General features: G+C 41.9%; 1 protein-coding gene across 9 annotated transcripts in view; it reads left to right on the forward strand.

Annotated features, from left to right (window-relative positions):
• Nucleotides 1-19500, forward strand: part of ARVCF (ARVCF delta catenin family member) — a 295429-nt gene that overhangs the window by 264836 nt on the left and 11093 nt on the right. For 8 of the 9 annotated variants that reach the window (XM_040602791.1, XM_040602773.1, XM_040602802.1 and 5 more), the window contains 8 exons: nt 5635-5762; nt 6712-6862; nt 8234-8426; nt 9581-9692; nt 10289-10379; nt 11504-11557; nt 16862-16953; nt 18939-19052. In XM_040602791.1, the coding sequence (XP_040458725.1) occupies nt 5635-5762; nt 6712-6862; nt 8234-8426; nt 9581-9692; nt 10289-10379; nt 11504-11557; nt 16862-16953; nt 18939-19040 (923 nt within the window). In that variant the 3' untranslated portion in view covers nt 19041-19052. The remainder of the gene's footprint in view (nt 1-5634; nt 5763-6711; nt 6863-8233; nt 8427-9580; nt 9693-10288; nt 10380-11503; nt 11558-16861; nt 16954-18938; nt 19053-19500) is intronic. The other variant, XM_040602813.1, reaches the window with a different exon arrangement.

A 19500-nucleotide genomic window follows, 5' to 3' on the forward strand; every position in this document is an offset into this window, starting at 1 on the left:
AGTATTCTACGTGTATCTGCATCAAGCTGCATTCTCCATCGATTATTCCAAGCATTTGGCTCTGTTGGAGGTGGCTGCGTTTTCACTACTGCTAAGCCTTTCAATTAGAAGAATCTTGCAAGTTTATGTTGGCATTCAAGCTGCTTTGTGCACCGGGTGCTGAAGCACAGCATACAGATGGAATCAAGCTGATGGGTTGGTTTTTTTAAGGATCTGATTACTGTTTTTATAAAAGTAACCAGCTGCCTCCCCTCAACTTTCTATGGGGTTTTTCATGTAGCCTGCTATAATACCATACTGTGGGGTGAGCCGTTCCTGGAAAGGGAGGATTGAACTACTGGACTGATTTGCTGCTTACATGTTCTGAGAACATTTCTGTGCCAAATAACTGAACTCTGGTTTACAACTGTTTGACTTCCAAACAATGAGCTGTAATGAAGTTACCAGCTTATTGTCGGCAGAGGGCAGGAGTCCAAGATCTGTGGAGCTTTTCTTTATTCCAGAATTAAATTGTTCACTTCTTTTACTGGCATGATTCTTTTCTTTTTTTCTTTTTTTTTTTTCTTCATTTTTTTCTTTTTGCTCATAGCTTCCTACATGCTTAGGGAGCTGCCTTTTGTTCTACAAAGTCAGTTAGTGTCTGACCTTGTGGAGAAGTTGCAGTTCGGGCTCCTCTCGCTCCACCTGCTGGTAGCTGTCACATCTTGTGCTCGGCCAGCACAGTGGATGTAGCTCAGGGCGAGCAGATCAGCCCTTCACCTTCCATTTCCTCCCTCGGTGTGGTCCTGGAGTGCATCTCTTGGTTTAGTGTCATCCCGAAAGGAGTCCAGGTGGTGCTGCACCTTCTCTTGTGTTGGGAATCAAAGTGCAGTAAGTGGGAAAATTGCTTCAAAAGCAGTCCAAATCTACACACTAATGGAAACATGTCTGTGGACACTGCAGGAATGAGTAGCTGTCAAGAATTAATTTTAGTGATCTTGTTTTTCCTTAGGGTTAGGTGTTTTTTCATTTTTCCTACAGCGTTGCCAGCCAACTTCGTGTGAAATTCGCCTCTCTTTTTAAACAGCAACCCAGAGTTTCTGTGTAGATAGAAAATGAAGCAGCACATTTCTGCTGCAGCAGTAGGAGAACTCATCTGACCGGTATCCACGTGTGCACAATTTCCCATGCCTGTAGGGGGAGAATAAATCCTAAATGGACGGGTGGTGAAGGGGAATAGATTTGGCAGCCTTGCTCCAAAGAGAGTTGTCTGAATATGGGATTAAGCTGGTGTATCAGAGATAGGCACCCGGTGCAGTATTTTATGTTATTGCCAGAATGTAGCTAAGTATAGGCACGGGATCAGCATTGCCAAGATGAAAACAAATAGGTTTGTGGAGGAGATAATCCAGGAACGGCTGCATCACTCCCAGCACAGGGACTGAGGTTTGTATGGATTGAGATGACTAATCAGCCCCAGTTAATTCCTCAGGTGTTTCCCATTCAGGATGGAAATTGCTGTCTCTACTGTCACTGTTCTGTGGGCAAATAAGCGGTAATCCACTTGGCACCTCCTGGTAGTGTGAACTTCACACAGAACTAATCCATTTGCCAATTTTGAGCAACTCTGCTGCAGAGAAGCTCATCTTCCTTTTTTTTTTTTTTTTTTTTTTTTTTTTTCCCAGAAAGATAAGACTACAGCATGTTGGTGAAGATGAGTCTCATGTGGAAGATCTTTCTTTATATTCATGCCATTAGGTGGGGGAATGCTTAGGTGCTGTAAAATGTCTGGTGCTCACAATGACATCAGTGTTAGAGGCGTTTTCTGTTTCTCTAAAAGGCAAAAGCTAATATAGTGAACTTGTTTACTTTGCTTTCTGCATTGGAAGAAAGCAATAAGTGACTTATCCCCATGCTTTTCCAAGAGGAAATGGTGTAGAATGCAACTCAGCGCAAATCCGTAACTAATGGAAAAGTCTCATTTATTATAGGAGAAATTATGTCTTTAAGGGCAGTGCTGAATCTGGGCTATAATTAAAACGGCTTTTTAAAGAAAAAGAAAAACAGTGGATGTCTTTCTTGTTTGATCTATTACCTATCGCTAATGACCCTCTTTTCTCATTTCCATCTAAAAATCGGATATAAGCAATTAGCCGTATATTGCACAAAAGTAGCATTACCTGAAAAAATAATTAAGATGATCTTGAAATTAAGGAAATCAGTTTTGAAGAGAAGCAGGTGCTTAATGGAGGTGAGACCAGCTGTGCTTCCCAGGAACGTGCTTGAAGCGCTTCATGGAAAAATGTGTGAGGCCTCCACGCAGCACTGGAAGGAAATTTATAATAATTCAGACAAATTGCATCCTATAAATAGCAGATCTGGATTCATTAGGACAGGAGGCAGATGGAGAAAATATAAAACTTGTTTGTTTCTTTTTAAGGGACTATAATGCTTATGAAAAGTGTCAGCTTGCTGTCAATGAGGGAAAAACCCTCCGGTGTAGCAGTAACTTTTTCGCTGTTAGGTTCTCATCTCTGCTAATGAGCAGCCATCCATGAGGGGCATTCATAATGCTTTGTTTTAGCAACTCCTGCCTCCCTTTCCCTGACGTAACCAGGCTGACACAGAAGTGCTGCAGTGCTAGAAGCATGCAGCAGTTGAGGGGAGCAGGCGAGACATGACAGAGGACCAAATTTCATGTACGGTGCGTAGTGCTTCTAACTGTCTAAAAGAGATGCTAATGAGCCAGAGGCATAAATGTAGTTGGAAAGTGGGAATGTGTGGAGTGATGTGGGACTCATCCACTGGACTGGGTAAGGAGTTACGTCCCAAAGCAGGAATCTAATGGTAATTGGAAGAGGAAATGCTGTGCACTATTGAAAAGAGAAGGTGAAGGCATTTTTGAGATGCTCTTACATTCGTAAGTAGGGAAAAGGAGAGGCTTTCATGCATGAAAAGAAGTAATGACAGAAAGCGGGTGGGAGGTACGGGACTGGAATGCAGCTCTGTCCGTGGGAGGTAAGCAGAGGTGAGAGGGTTGTTGCATCTTGGTATTCATTCCCAGTGAGGTGCTGCGGAGAAGGAGTAGCGTCCAGCCAAAAAGGAATGTTCAGGCTGACAGAAAGAGCACGTTGCAGGCTGCACTTAAATAACAAGAGAGGATGAACGTGTGGGGCTGTTTCCAAGTACGCTGAAATTATAACTAGGCACTTTAAAACAAAGCCGACAGAGAAGACTGGCTGAACAATTTTGTGCTATTCAACCACAGGCAGGTCTGAGCTCAAATACAGGAGCAGTAAATGTTCTGTATGAGTATTACCTGTTAATGAATCTGCCTTCATCTCTTTGCTGATCTGATTTACATTTCAGCAAAGCTTCTGTAAAAGATAACGTGGTGTCAAAATTCCAGTTATCTATCCTAAGAGATTTTTTAAGTATTAGTGTTCAGGAAAGGAACACTGCATGCCTATCAGGCAGCAGTACTTTTTCTTGAGGAGTTCTTAGATTGCCAATTCACCTTGTGAAGTGGCAGAGGAAAAAGGTGAAATGAAGGTCATATTGGAGTCAGAGAATCACAAACTTATTCAGGGAATGAAGAAAAGCTATACAACTGTGCATGCTTCATGTATTAAGTAACTACAGTCTTTCTCAGCATTCAATATAGAGGGCAATGATCCCAGTGCAAGAAGAGGACACTGGAGAAGAGGAAAGCGGTATGGATTGGCAGAATGCCTTTGGGGATTGCCATCTGTTGCAGCTTGCACATATCTGTAGGGTGTCGTGTAGCAAGCAAGTGGTAGCATTAAAACCAGTCGCAGACATGGAGCAGGGTAACTATCCAGTCATTTGAGAAGAATGCAAGTGTGCTGGGATGTGTGTGAGAAGCTGAGCAGGGAAAGTATGAGCCAGCACGTGGGAGCTCATGGATCCTCATGCATGGATCGGGTTTTTGGAGCAAAGAAACCCTTGGCTGATTAAGTGTTTTCTCTTCCAATGGAATAAGCTCTGTATATCCAGGGGATTGACAAGGCCTGTGTTTATGGGTAGCGTTATACAAGGTTTAAAGTGTTGAGTTTTGAGGTCTTGACTCAGCCCCACAGCAATAACTAGTATGAAAAATATGGAGGAAAAGGTTCTAAACGTAAAGCTTTTTTTTTTTTTCAGAAAGCCTTTAACAACAGAGAATTTTAAAAATAAAAACAGTTACAGGTTATCCACTGGATAGGATAGCATTTTTCAGTTTTCTTGCTTCTAGGTTTGATCCGAGATGTCTGAAATATGATAATCTGTGAGATGTGCTGAAAAATACGGGTATGAGAGATGGGTGATTTTGAAAAGAGGAAATGATTTGTGTTTGTGGGTTTCCAGTCTTGCTAGTGGAAAGCCTGCTTTGAATTATGCTGTGCTTCTGGGACAGCATCTTATGTGAAAAACAGTCTTTTAACTTGTACGAATAATTTTTTAAAAAAGTTTTCCTGCTCAAATCAAGCTTCAGATTTCCTCTTTATTCAAGCTCATTCATATGCTACCCAAAAGCCACCAATCTTGAAATATCTTCTATCTGCAGTGACTGCAGATGAGTCTGTGTTGACCGTAGGTTGCTTGTGCCTTCCTGCACTCACCAAAAACACTGTTGGGGACTTAGGGGGTTTTGTTCACACAATCTGAACAGCACCATGATCTCTGAGATCCTGTTTGTTTGGCAAGTCCTTTAACTGGATGCTTACACACTCTTCCCTCATTGATGCAGTGTGTCATGTCACACTTACTGAAGAAAGATAAAAAAAAATTGCTTCAAAATACACAACAATTTGGAATGACGGAGTTCTTGCCTAAGACCCCCTTTCTGATGTGGGTAGATAGATAGACCCTAATCCTATGGATGTGGAAGTCAGGACATGGATACTACTGTCAGTTACTCAGCATCACAAAAGGAAATCCATGGCAGAGCTGGGAATAGTTCTCATTCCTGTCCTGCTTAAAGCTGATACAGTGACTCAAAGGGATATTTAGTTAACATACGTGTCAGTTGCAGTCTCCCAGTGTGATATGATGCTGGTGTATTTCTTTTCCTAATATTTAAACTGGAGACAGGGTTTCTCCCTGCCCCTACCAACTGCGGATTCTAGTCACTTAGACAACTTGCATCTTTTTTTTGTCACCTAGGTGTGAGAAGGGGGTGGCTGAACGTGGTTGTGTCTTTGGCGTGCTCTCTTTGGCCCCGTTGTTTGTGTCTCTAAACGTACTGAGATAGACTCATATGAAAACAGGAGTGCAAGGTGAATTTGCAACCCAGTCTAGAGATGTAAAGTAAGAATCATTGCAGACAAAAATTGTCCCTTGTTACCTTGTTGTTACATGCATATGCTCCGCCTGCTAGGCAGTATATAGCATAGCACAGATTTCAGAAAGAATTGTCAACCTGAAGACAAGCAAAGGGACCTTCAGCGCAGGTGAATGTCCTGTGCATGAGTTCCCATGTGCACCATTTTCAACAACTGTGGACAGAATGTCCTGGCAGAAGTCCTTCTTTCTGTGGTTTAGCATTCTCTTCTCTTCACTAAATCTCGTAAGAGAACAGCCATGTTATGTGTTTATTAATCCATTGCTTTCTCTGCCTCTCCCTGTTCTGTTCTCCTCTTCCCCCACCTGCAGGCTTCGAATTGCTGTACCAGCCAGATGTAGTCCGACTGTACCTCTCCATCCTCACTGAAAGTCAGAACTTCAACACTCTGGAAGCTGCAGCAGGGGCTTTACAGAATCTCAGTGCTGGCAACTGGACGGTGAGTGCAATCTTCTCTTCAGTCTCGTTTCCTTTGTGTAAGTAAAGAACCCAGCTATGTCCCATTGTAAGTGCGCTGTTACTTTGTGCATTTACATCTCCTTCAAGAAGAAAGGAGTTGGGAACTCTAAAAAAATTATTTCCATTTTATTTGCCCACTTAAGATCTTTTGCATCTTCTGGACTGATGTTTATGTAGTAGAAGTGTCACTGAGCTCATGACAATTTAACTATGAGCACGTTTTACTACTTAAACCACTTAACCATTGCTTGGCCCATTCAGAAAAGTCTGCTGTTAGATGATTAAGTGTCCTGAATACTTAGTTCATTGGATTGTCAGATTGCTCAGGAAACTGCACTCCAAAGTGTCTGCTGATATCCTCTCTGAAGCATCCACAGCACTAATCAGGCATTTCTCTCAAAGGTATGCCTGATCACTTCTAGAACCACGTGGCAAAGGGACTGATCAGCAGCCTGAGGGTCAGCAGGGTAGTGTTTCACAGCTGTCTTGAATACAGTTTATTTTAAAATCAATCACGAAACAGAGTAAAAGCATGAAATTGGAGGTGGGGAAAGATAACAGATGCTTTGGATGCTTTACTGTTCCCTCCAAATGACCTCTTTTTTCCTAATCCAGAGGGATGCGTTTTCACACTGAGGTGTGTACAGAACAGATGCTGGCGGATGATGCTCCTTTCTTCTATTTCTGTCTTCTTTCCCCAGCAGCTTGCTAAGCTGTAGGATGAACTTCTAAATCCTTTCTTCCTTGTGCTTGATGAACCTGAATGATGGGTTAAGTTATAGATGCATCAGCACACACAACCTAACTAGTCTTTGCAGGGAAAAATAATGAATTATAGCACTGAAAGAAATGCTAGGGGCAAGGAAAGGGCAGGTATATGAACTCACAGTACTTTGTGGTGTTTCTTTTCCCTTGTGTGTTCTGATCAGTGGTCCACGTACATCCGTGCAACAGTGCGGAAGGAGAGAGGCTTACCAGTGCTTGTGGAGCTGCTCCAGTCCGACTCTGACAAGGTTGTGAGGGCTGTGTCAATTGCCCTGAGAAACCTCTCCATGGATCGTCGCAATAAAGATCTTATAGGTATCTTCTGAACTTTCCTAACCAGGCTGGGATCTTGGATACCCTTGAGAAACCTCACATGTTCTGTCACTTGTGCTGAGGATCCATTTTGTATGCAGTTTCCGACTGCGCTATGTAAGATGACTCTAGCCGCCAAGTGGAGGGCTATCTCAGAATGTATTTCCAGCCCGTTCAAACAAGCTGCTGTTTGAGGAAAATATCTAACTCGGGAGTAAAAACAGATGTAAATTTTTGCAGGAGAAGAGAGTGTATGTATGTGCACAGAGGACTGGGTGGGTTAAGAGATTTCTTGTCTGTCCCTTAGCTCTGGCTGACATGGCACTTGTGCTACTAGTTGCACATGGCGGTTACAGAGACTTTGCTCCTTAGGTGTGCTATTTAGATTAGGGTGGGAGTCTTGGCCTTGGCATGTGGAGCTAACCTGGGGAAGCGCAAAAATGCAGTGGGCTCTCAAATTGTCCCTTTTTTTTTCGCTCCCTCCTTCCCTTCTCATCCTTCTGTGTGGTAGGTACTTGTAGAAGCTGAACACCAAACAACTTTTCTTCAGGTTAGTTCTTCAGCAGTCTTCAATAGCTTCTAAGCCAGGAGGTAAATAAGCATTCACCTGCCCATAAGCAGGAATCTTGAAAGATTCAGCTGAGTTGAGTTTTCCTCTGGATGCCTCTGTATTTAATGCTGTATTTTTTTAAACTATAACCTTGTCAAGCCAGGAAATACTGGTCATGCGTTTAGGGTCATCATCAGTGTTGGTACTAACAAATAGCAAGGTGGGATTCTGCCTTAATACATCAGGTTCTTTTTAATATTTCAGAGGTGTAGCTAGGCAAATGGTACAGATGGGCACCTGGGAGTGATAAACTCTGGGCTCCTTGCTTTTTCTGCAGCACCATACACTGAGAAAGCTAACTGCACCCAGGAGAAAATACTCTTACCTTTGCTGGGGGAAGGTTAATAAATGCATGGCTGCACACCTTGCCCCAGAAGGCCTATTACAAGGCTAGGTTGAGTAAGCCATGTGCGTGTATTAGCATGAATATGTGGTATTAGCAGCAGCTACTGGATGCTTTTTGCCTCAGGCATTGCAAAGTATGATAGATGCTGGCTGTAAAATTCTCAAAAAAGATTGCTTTTTTTTTCCTCCCCCCTCAATACCTTCAGCATTTATGATGAAGGACTTTGTCTTGGGTATCAGCTCTCGATCACTGTGAAATAAAGAATGATAAATACACTGTTAAGTTACAGTCTTGAGGTTCAAAACACGTGCATTATGAATTTTTTTGACATGGCAGACACCCTTGAGTCTTACCATTCAGGATCGGTATCTGAAATTATTATTAGGGCTGACTAATGGTGTATGTTCCCCTTATCTAGGTAGTTATGCCATGGGTGAGCTGGTAAGAAATTTGCCCAGCAGGCAGCAGAGATCTGCAAAGAACCTGGAAGAGGATACAGTGGTTGCAGTGTTGAACACCATCCATGAAATCATTACTGACAGCTCAGAAAATGCAAGGTCTCTGATCCAGACACAGGGCATTCAGAAGCTGGTAGCTATCAGCAAGTCAAGGTAAGTGGCGGTTGAAAGCAAATGCATAAGAACTCACTGCAAACATGAAAATATCACTAGGAACAGCACCTTTTGCTTTGTGGAAGTATTCAAGCGTCCTAACGTTCCAGAACCCTTAATTTCAGAGCAATAAATATATATGTGCTAAAACCAGTCAGCACCTTTAATAGATTTATTGTTAATTGTAATTGTAGTGGCTTCAGTCATGTTAAGACATGCTCTCTGTCAGATACATCTTAGCACCATGTATGCATTTAGCAGACATTTGCAGTGAAACAGTGATCTTTACTTTTAGCGTGGGAGGCCTTCTTCCTGTGGCAGTGTTCTGTTCCTGGAATGCCATTGATGAAATCTGTTTCTTTTAAGTAAAATGGTTAATGATGTGCAGTAATCATTGTGGCCAAAGGACTGGTGGTGGTAATTTGAAGTGACAAATTTCCACTCTGCAGTTCCGTTGAAAACTGTGCTTTGACCACTTTAGACAAAAGTTTGGCTTGTATAGTTCAGCCAAAAAAAGTGTGCTTTCAGCAGACTTTTGGGAGAGCAACTGAAGGCTTTGTTGGGTTGCATTGTTACAAAATCTGAAAGTCAACTAAGAATCCAGCCCGGTATTATTTTATAAAGGGTGCTTGTGTATTGACTTAGTAAGGAATGGATAAAATTTTATTTTCTGTTTAAAAAGAGCATATTTTTTGCTGACCCAAATTGCTTTGTAAGGTATTCTCAGGTATTTGTCAGCAGCTTCATTGAATTGTGAGGAACAGATGTAAGATGGGTTGAAGGTTTGAAAAGTGGATTAGGCCTTGGCTTTTTGTTGTTATTTTTCTCTAAATAAATCCAGGCAGGATGGATTCTATCTGGTTTTTTGTTACTGGCAGCTACAAGACAAAAAGAGTCACCCTGGTCTCAGTGCTTGCCCAGTAATACATGTAAAAACCCAGAAGTCTGCACAGTTTACGACCTCTGGATTTACCTATAGGTATGAAGAGGTCACTGAATGATTTCACATATATCCTGTAGCCTGCTTATAGGTTCAAAGAATAGCTGTATGGAATACTAGCTATCTCCTAGATATTGTTTGGTGTAAAGAGGTCAACGTATGAATAATCTTATGTTGCTTGATACTCAAGGTCTAATTTTATCTTGCAAATCAGCCAGTCTCCCAGAGAAACAAAAGCAGCATCTCACATTCTTCAGATGATCTGGAGCTATAAAGAGCTACGAAATGCCCTGCAGAAGGATGGGTGGAACAAAACACACTTCCAGGTAAAGATGCTGGGTCTTAGATTTAGTTGTGGAAATGCCTGAGTGGAAAGTGTCCTAACTTAGCCTGATATTACAGTGTGACCAATGGTGGGCTTTGGTTCTGTTCTTCTAGGTGATAGAACTATGTGTTGCGTTCTATTCGGTCACAGCATCATGCATATACTTGCTGGGTATGTCTCTCGGTGGTCTGTGAAATGTAGCTCTTTAGGCTTTGCAAGTATGCCACTGTGTATAAGCCAAATGCCCCTGCTTTACTGGAGGAAGGATTAGTATGTCTTTTCTTAGTTGTTTCTCATTTGAAACATTCCATCTAGCAGCGTAGGGCAGCCACCTGTTCTTGACATGTAGCCTTCTCATCTTTCCTTTTATAAAGGTTGTACTCCTTGTATAGACCAACAGTGCTGCCATTTAGATAACAGGAAAAAAATTCCACCAACAAATCCATATGAAACTAAAAAAAATACTCCAGTGCCATATTATCAACAGAAGGGAGGCTTAGCAGCATTCTTAATTGCTCTCTGTACTGTTGGTTTGTTTATTTTTCTTGTTCAGTTTCCCTGATTAGAAAATTTGTGTTTGTGATATTTGTCTCCTAGTCTGTTTCTGCAACTCCAAAGGGTTCCAAAGGTACTGCTGGCAGGTCTGGCTATGATGACAGCACTTTGCCTCTGGTGGATAAAAGTCAAGGTCAGTTCTGCTCTTTATCACTTTTTCTGTTGTCCTTTGCTTGCTTGTTTTCTGGATTTCACATATCTGTGTTATGGCATGAGGGGGTAAAAATATTTATTTGCGTGGTAATTTTCAACCCATAGTCCAAAAACGATCAGTTCTATTAACTGGATACAGATAGTACACTTTCCCTGGTGAAAGGTACAGTACGTTAATAAGTCTCACCTTTGGCCAGGCAGTGGGCCTAGCCTTACCCATATCCAGTGCTGGAGTCTTTTCCTTTCCAAATATACATGCCTGGTTTTGCCGTGCTTCTTCCTTTACCGTGCAGGGTGTTTTTTTCACTGGAGGTGGGTTTATCCAAACTTCAGCTAAACTGGTCTGTGCGTTTTCATGAGGGACAGCCATACCAACCATGTGATGCAGCCATACCAACACTGGTGTAGCTCCAGCTTTAATTTCATTATGATTGCTTTGTCTCTGAATCTGGCTCTAATTTCTAACACTTAGATGTAGAAACTCCTTTTCAGAAATCTTTAGTCCCCTACAGCAGGGTTTGCCATGTTGCACTTCACCTGGTTTAACTGCAGATTTGTGCAAAAAATCACAGCCCCGCACTGCCCTGCCTGTTTCCGCATTTGCTGTCTTTGATCGGATCTGGCAGATTATGCAGGCAGGGGATGACTTGAGTCAGTTTGCTGAACTGACAATAAACTTTTTGTGTTCTTTGTGGGTTAGCTTTCTGTTGGCTCAGCAGGCTGCTAGATTGGATTATATGTGCCATGTGGAGCTGCACCCTTCCTTATTTTCTTTCTTTTCTATTCTGGAGAGACCGAAATGAAACTTGTTAATAGCAGTAGGTAGTCCAAAGCAGAACTGTGGTTTCTGTTACCAGTTGGAGAGAGGGAGTTGTATATTACAGTGTCAGAGCAGAAAATACAAGGATTACGTGTGCTCTCAGAGAGCTTAAATCAAACTTCCCTTTCTGAATGGATAACAGTTGAATAGTTGGGGGGGTTCTTTTTAACAGTCTCTGCATTCAGTACTTTATGGATCTCTCTGGTCCTGTGACTAATTTAAAACTGCCAGTATTTGAGAATAGCAAATGTAAGGCAAGTTGTTCCAATGTTTCTATTTTATAGATAACGAGAAGGCTGGGAGTCGTGATATGATACCTATGGATGAACTCGGCCCAGGTAAATTCAGTCATAGATCAAGCTCTCTGTCTGTTTCAATAGAGCACGCTGTCACTCACGGGAAAGTTCAGCTATTTCTCTAGGAGATATTATTTCAGATGGGTAAAGCTGACATTTTAAAATAGAACATTACCTTAACAAAAGATTGGTCATCGTCTCCCCCACCCCGTCTTTTTTTATTATTATTATTTTAAACACATGTAGAGTGTACGCACCAATTTCCCCACTCCTTTAAGCATATATTGGAGATACACTGAGCTAGCTTTCGTTCTAGTCTCTGGCCCTTGAGGCAGCTGCGTTCCCTATTACAGATCTGGAAGTCTGGGGATTCAAAAATTAAAAAAAGAGTTGAGAATTTACTTGAATGTAATGCTTGTGTTTAAATCCATTCTGCCTGTGTTTTCTATGGGTAATGCCAAAAATAAGTTCATATGTGTAATATTCTTGGCTCCACTTTTAATTTACCTACATATAGCCAAGCCTGGCTTTTCCTATAGACTGAGAACAGCCACCTGCTGTCAATGAAGGGCTTTGAGATTGATAAGCTCTGTATTTTAAGGCTTGTACAGGTTGGTTTTTTTCTTACCTGAGGTAGATAAAGGTGCTGTGTCTCTTGGGAATTTGCTTTACTTCTTCCAGTTGACGTTATTTTTATTTAAATATCTATCTTAATGCCTCCAAATCAAACAGTTTGATACACTGCTATTTGTGATCATAGCTGAAAAAAATGGCAAGTTAGAGCCAAACTGAAAGCCAAGCATGTTCAGAAGTTAAAATAACAGGTATATATTACCTTTTGTATTCCTAGAAAAATGAGATGCCACCTGCCATGAATCAACTGTCCATATGTATTTTGCCTGAGGGAACACTGAAACATTTGTTCTCACAATGGAAGAAAATAACTTCAGAGAAGATTGCCTGGCAGGATAGCTGTGTGCTAGCAGGTGCTGCAGTATGGGCAGTGCTGACTGTTTATAGTCTCAGTATTAATCGTTGCCTTATGCTTTCAGGAGTTACTGGTACGGCTCTGAGTACAAAAGGAAATGCAAATTAACAGTAAATGTACAATATCAGACAGATTCTCTAGGCCGTTCTGTTCCCCCATCTTTTTATCACTATTAGATAAAATATGTCAAGTTTTCCTGACCCCAGCTCTTGAGTGCCTTTTAACTCCAATAGTACTCTAACTTTGTGCTGTTTCAGAGGTCAGCTGAGAAGGGACTAAATTAATTTATCCCGTTTACTATTCTTAATTCCAAGTAAGTGGAATAACAACTTAGTATTTAATCTCTTGCCTTGAGACTCTTCCAAATGCCATATGTTTTTTGTCTTACAGGCATATTTACATGAGGAGTTAGACTGTATTTTCTGATATTAACTTCATTGTGCACTGTTGTATTCTGGAGGCTTTGTTCTTTTTCAACTCTGGAGTGAACTGGCAGATATACAGAGCAGAATATCAATGTGCATCCTCTTGGGCTTGTACCTCCAGTAAGCAGCTCTGTTATCCCCACATAGTCCACACTAGGCTACGTTGAGCCTCCAGGAGAGTCTGGCCTCACTTACATTTGCAAATAAAATGCACTACAGAGTACCAGAGAAAGTTGTTCTGCATCCCAGCTTGTATTTTTGTTTCTTTTTATAGCAGAAAGTCTTGTGCCCTGGTTTCAATTGTGTGTTTTTCTCTTGCCTTCCTCTCTTTCTGACTTCACTTGTCCGAAGATGTTTCTACTTTGTTCACTGTCTTTTAGGGAATTCTCACCTGTCTCCAGCTTTGTGTTGTCCATTTCATTTTAATTCGGATACTTCTGGGTTGTGTAGTTGTCTTTCTGCTGCACTGCTTTGGTACTGAACTGTAATTGCCTCAAACATGTTAGAGCGTGCCAGTGCAGAATTCAGTGGATTTCTGTGCCTCACGCATGTTAGAAGTACCCATCCGCTCAGCCAGGTCCTTCCAGCCCAGAGCATTTATCCTGCTCCTCTGCAGCGTACAAGACTGCTTGTTCCAGAACATCACCACCTGTCTGCTGCTTATCTGTTGCCTTCTTTTGTCAGGGTTCAGTCGTCTTGGTGCTTAGGCCTTTACTGTTTACCCACATGGACTCTTTCTCAAGATTGCAAAAAGAAAATTGCTATTGGTATTGGCTCGTTTGCTAATGCTGTGGGGGTCATCCTTCTCTACAAAGGAAAGTAATTCACTATCAGTGTGGCTAGGGCGGCAGAAAGATACATTCCCCATCAGCTGACAGTACTAGACCAGTCAAATTCCTGTTGTCTGGAGCAATGGGAGGGCCTGGGAGGTGGAAGAAAACATGTATTATGAGTTACCATGGGATGCACTAGACAGCCCCGTGCAGAGATGGTGCAGGTCTGTCAGACTTTATCAGCTTCAGCCAAGTGGCTCTGCAGCGAGTACTCTGAAGATCATCAATGCTTATTGTCACGGTGCTGCCTGAGGGTGGCTGTGACCCTGAGCTGTCTGTAGAAGCAGCAGAACTGTGATCTCAAGGCTGTATGCCAGACTTGTGAGTTCTCTAAAACTGTATCTGTGCCTCAGTTAAGCTACAGTCAGTCAGATGAGAGCACCTGGAGGTTGAAAATTGTTCAGACCAGAGACACATAGTTCAGATGCCCCTGTCCTGCATGACCATCTTCAGGCAGAACTTTTCCTTTCTCCTCCTCCCCTTTTTTGGTGGGTCTGGACGTTTGATCTTTGTAAATTGAGAGGTGTGTGAGGGCACAGATGGACTCACACTTGGCAGGCATTTGGTCCTGTAATTTGTGATGACATAAAAATGTTTCTGCAAAGTGACTGGGAGGGAGGTGGTCAGTGAAGCAATACAGAAGACAAGCAGAAAGTTGAGAGAGGAATAAACAAGCCAAGAATGGGACGTGCCTCTATTGACCAATATAGCTTTTGCCTGTACATTGGATTGTATTAACTGAGAATAACACACTTACACCTTGGAGCAGTAAGATCTGTGTAGGTCTCCTTTAGGCCACAGAAACAGAGTTAATTCTGATCGCTTTTTAGAATTAATCTTAAACATGGGAGAAGCAGTATTTTCTGCTTTCTTCGGAAAGCTGTGGTCCTTGGAGCACTGGGGTATTACTTCTCTGATGCAGCATCCTTCAAGGTTTGTTTTTTTCTTAGGTCAGATCATGAACTACCTATCTGCTGCTGCTTATCTTGATAGAGTCATAGCATAGTCTGTGGTTTTCAGAAACACATAATCCATTAGCAGAGCTGGTGTGTGCGGCACCGTTAGCATGCAGACCACACAACAGTGGGTGACAGTACGAATTGTAAAATATGTTGGAACTTAAGATACGAAGAACAAAGTTCTTGACTGTTCTTTGTTGTTAAATTATTGTCACTGACTAAAAGCATGATCTACCTGTTGCTGCTGGCCCGGGTAAGCATGTTTTTTTAGTTTTTTAGTAGTATTAAAGATCTGGTTTGCTTTTAATATTTTTTTTTTTATTATTACAGTCCGACCTTGCTCCCTGGGAAGTATCACAGCTGCAATACTTCACTTAGTAGCTGTTGCTTTCTGGGGTTAGGTTAAATGTTTCCTTTGTATCTTGGCAATTAATTTAAAAGTGCAAAAATGCAAATTGATCCATTACATCATTGTGAGTATAAATAATATTAGATTGTAATAAGCTACCACTCAGTTGTTGTGAATTTGATTTTTTGGGAAGTTGGCATGTTTTCATCATTTAAATACGCACCTGTGTGAACTGCTTACTCCTCAGTAAATGAAGAATCTTTACATTAGGGTATGACTTACTGGCAGTATTCATGCCTGTCATTTGAAGGAGGGTTATTGGTCATGTGTTCCTCCACAAATGCTGGCTAGGTAGCTGGGTACAGTTGGCAGGCTCTAGGTTTTTTTTCTTTTTTCTTCAAAAGGAATAGCCAAGAGTGTTAGGCATCTTCATTGTCAACAAATAGCTGTAAGTAAAGCTCTATGTAGCAGTTATTTCCATGCTTTAACATCTGTGTACTACATGTATAACTCTTAAAATTCTGTAGTTATTTTTAGGCAGCATGGTTAAATAATCTGCTACTAACCACGATGTCATAAATATGTGTTAGTTCAGGTGCTCATTGCAGGTCTGTGTGCACTTGGATTCTTGAGATATATGGGAAAACTACAGCTCTTTTAAAACTGCTGGCTGTGGCCAGCGTAAACGTCATTTAGGGCCCTGCTCTGCAGCTGTGTTTGGTACAAGTCAGTCTAGCTGTATGTGCTTCTGTCATGTGGGCAAACAGTGCCTATTTATGCCATGGGAACCCAGCAAAAAACATTACTTACTTTTTCTTAATGACCTGTTGCAGGCAAGCAATAAACCAAGAGGAGCATTTTGACAGTTCATGTAAAACCTTCTTGTGGTATTCTAAGAACCCAGTTTGTCAGGACATGAAAACATTAATGATCCCTCAGTTACGCTTGGGAAAACAAAAGCCTACAGGAGCTATAAATTTGAGTGTCATTTACTCCAGATTACAATGCTGTCAAAGCAGAGCAGGAGAGGATCTATTTGTCACTGATAATGAGGGAAATTTGATGCTTCAGGAAGATAAATTAAGATTTGCATTGGCTGACAATGATTCAAAGCAAAGGTTCTGAAATAATTAGTGCCATTTCTTTATAAAACCTTCTCACACTTCTCTTCCTTGTGTTCACCATGCTTTCATATTGTTTCTTAGTTGTCAGGAGAAAAAGCAACAACAGGTGCTACTTGGTAATGAAAGACAGTCCAAGCACAGCAGGGTTTGCATCAAGATTTCTTCCAACTTGACAGGCCCTTTCTCTCAGTGCTCTGAAGGGGACTCTTCCAAATTGTTGTCATGTCCAGCTAGTAGTCAGGCTCAGGAAGAGTGGGAACATGCTGCAGAGCATTCAGAGAATGAACACAGCCAATTAATCAGGCTGCTAAGCAAGGAACACAAGATTTGGGCTGAATTTGGAGCTCATTAGCCTCAGGGCATGAGATGACAACTTGCTGCTTTCCTTGGGCACGCTAAAAAGTGCAGCAGGCTGGGATGAAAACAGTGCTGCTTGCTAATGAGTGCCAGCATCTGGCAGTGATATAAAAAGAAGGGTTTTCTATTTTGTTTTAAGCTGGTAAAAATGAAATTTCAGAACTGGAGCACATGTGAAAAGCAGGCTGCCAGCATCTTTGGATTGTGATGGTTTATTTCCCCGTTTCTTTGCTGAAGAATTCTGCTTGCGTCAGCTCCGTTTCTGCTCTTATTTGTGCTTTGTGCCTGACTGTCATGTTATTTCTCCTCAGATGGGTACTCCACCATCGATCACCGGGACAAGGAGCGCAAATACAAGACCAGTGATAACACAGGGGATGCCTCGGAGAAAGAACCTTTAAAAGTGAGCTTCCTCTTAGCCACTGAATGCTAGTTAGTGCCCTGGAAAGAAAGGAAGCCTGGTGTCCTCAGCAAAAAATGTAGGGTAGTTACTCACCAGGGGGCTCTAAAGGGCTTTTTCTATTTTTTAGATAAAGGCGCTGTTTTGTAGCTTAGCACTTGGCTAACTAGAAACAAAAAAAATTGCTGCTTTCCAGTGCAAGAGCAAATGCAGGCAACTGCTGTATTCTTGTAAATGGATGAGGTTGTAAAAATAGAAAGTGTTTGTTCTGTCACCCTTGTCCAGGCAGCATTTCCTAGCCCAGTCCTGTGCTTAGACTTTGTTCTGAGAATAGTCACTTCAAACTGTCGCCCTGCTTTATTGTTTTCACCATGAGAAGTAGGTGTGATGCTGTGTGTCTCTGTGCAGCAGTATGGTGAACAGTGTTCGTTTCTGCAACACTCGTTCACAGTCCTGATGGTGGACTATGGGCATGGGCCAGGGAGGGAAAGACATGTGTGCCTTCTAGAAACAAATTTAGACAACTTCTTAATTTAAAAAGAAAATAAATCTTCACAAAGCTCTTTGTATTGTGCGTTGCGTGCAAATGTGACTTAGTAGGCTCTGTGTAATTTCTGTTGCATTGCTGTACCTTTTCAGTAGACCTTTTACAAAGTTGATAATGCTGTGGCCATCAGTTCTCCCTGGCCTCAAAACAAGCTTGTGGTTTCCCCTGGGGAAGTAATTTTGAGGAGGAAGAGGAGGATTCAGTCTGTAGAAGGCTGTCCTTAATAACCTTCAGTGCGTTGCTGAAAATACCAGAAGATCCAGGTGATTCATGTTGAGTGGAAACAATTAAACTTCAGTCAATTGAAAAGAAAACCCACTGTTATTGAACAAGGGAAATAAAAATGTGATTTGTAGAAAAATATTTCTATAGATGATGCATTAGGAAGATGTCCTGCTGCATTGGTCTGCCTGTATTAACTTTACTGGTCATGCATTTTTTGCTATGCCCTGCCTTGCCGTGAAGGTGTACCTGCAGAATGGCTTCAGTGCAGCTGGGCATCTTTTTAAGCTCTCTTCAATTTGCCGGCTCTGGCTATAGGTGCACCCCGTTGGAGGCTGCCTAGTTAGAATTTTTGGTAGAGGTGGTTGTGCTCCCTCATTTGGTTTTGGAACTGATAAAACTGAGCTGATTACTCAAGTCATGCAGTGTGCCGCCCTGGTCTAGTGTGGCAGGAGATCGCCCTGCCGGAACCAGTGTCAACAAAATAAACTTTCTAGTTCCCTCATCACAGTTCTAATTTGTTCCGCAAGGATGCAGTGGGAAAGGATGCACTAAGTGACATAAGACTGTTGCTCAGTAGGAGCTTGACAGAAAAAGTCTTTCTATGGAAAATAGGCTAAGGCAGGAAAATTAACAAATAATTGTTATTTTTGCCACTCTGAATTCATTGAAGTGGTCTAACACAACTCTCAAAATTGCATCAAGCAGCCCAAACTCCAGTGTACGCCTAAAGCGAAGCACAACCCAGAATTCAGTGAGTAGCTACTTTGCTTTAATGAGTAAAGAGAAAAAACATTCCACCTTGACCATGTCTGTGCTGCCTCTTGGTTTTAAAGACAGAGGGTAACCTGAATCCAGCCTGCTGTACGCGTCAAAGGTATGCTCTGCCTCCCCTTAGCAGGGCAGGGCTGAGTAGCTGCTACGCATCCTTCTCCGTGTGCTGTGAAACAGAAATATATCTGTGGGGTCTTCTGGCTTGTGACCTCTTTGATAACCATGGCTCTGAGGCTCAAGAGAGGCCAAGAATTGTGAATAATGATGGCAGGGAATTGTGGCCTTTTGGCTGTTGCAGATGCTTTTGTCAGTATTGTGCCTTTGCTGATCTTGTTTCTTTCTCTACCACTAATTTTCCCTTGTGCTCCTTTAAGCTGACTTGTTTGGTGGTTTTGTTTGATTAATCCGCTCTGTTTTGCCTTTAACTCCTCACCCTCTGCTGCAGAATGACACAAATAGGAAAAACATTAACAGGAGTAACAGGGCTTCGGTGAATCTGGTGGATGCCCGTGACATTAAACCCCAGCCTGTTGACTCCTGGGTCTAATTTGCATGCATGGTAGGTCCTTTTAATGGTAATTGGTGCTAGTGATTAACTTGTCTTGTGCATGATCTGTATCACTGTGGAATCTCTTCAAGGCTAACTGCTAACAGGGTCCTTTCAGACAAAGGAAAATGCATTTGAAAAAAGGGTGATGTTTATATTATTCAGCGTTATCTTTAATGAAATGCAATCAAACACCACCATTTGATTAAAAAAAATAGCCTGTCAGATAACCAGGCAGAAAATTAATATCGTGAATGATTGGTTGTCAGCTGAAATGCGAAAGATTTCTGCTGTTAGGCCATGGGAATGAATTTGAATAGCGTGTTCTTGCTTCCAACTATTTTTTTCCCCTCTATGCTCATTATAAGGATTAGCCTGAGACTTAAGGAAAGCATACCCTTGACTATTTATGAATGTCCCCCGAGGTTCCCATGAATTACAGGGCCCTGCCCATCTGCAG

The sequence above is a fragment of the Falco naumanni genome, chromosome 1 (genome assembly GCF_017639655.2).
Source record: "Falco naumanni isolate bFalNau1 chromosome 1, bFalNau1.pat, whole genome shotgun sequence".
Taxonomy (NCBI): domain Eukaryota; kingdom Metazoa; phylum Chordata; class Aves; order Falconiformes; family Falconidae; genus Falco; species Falco naumanni.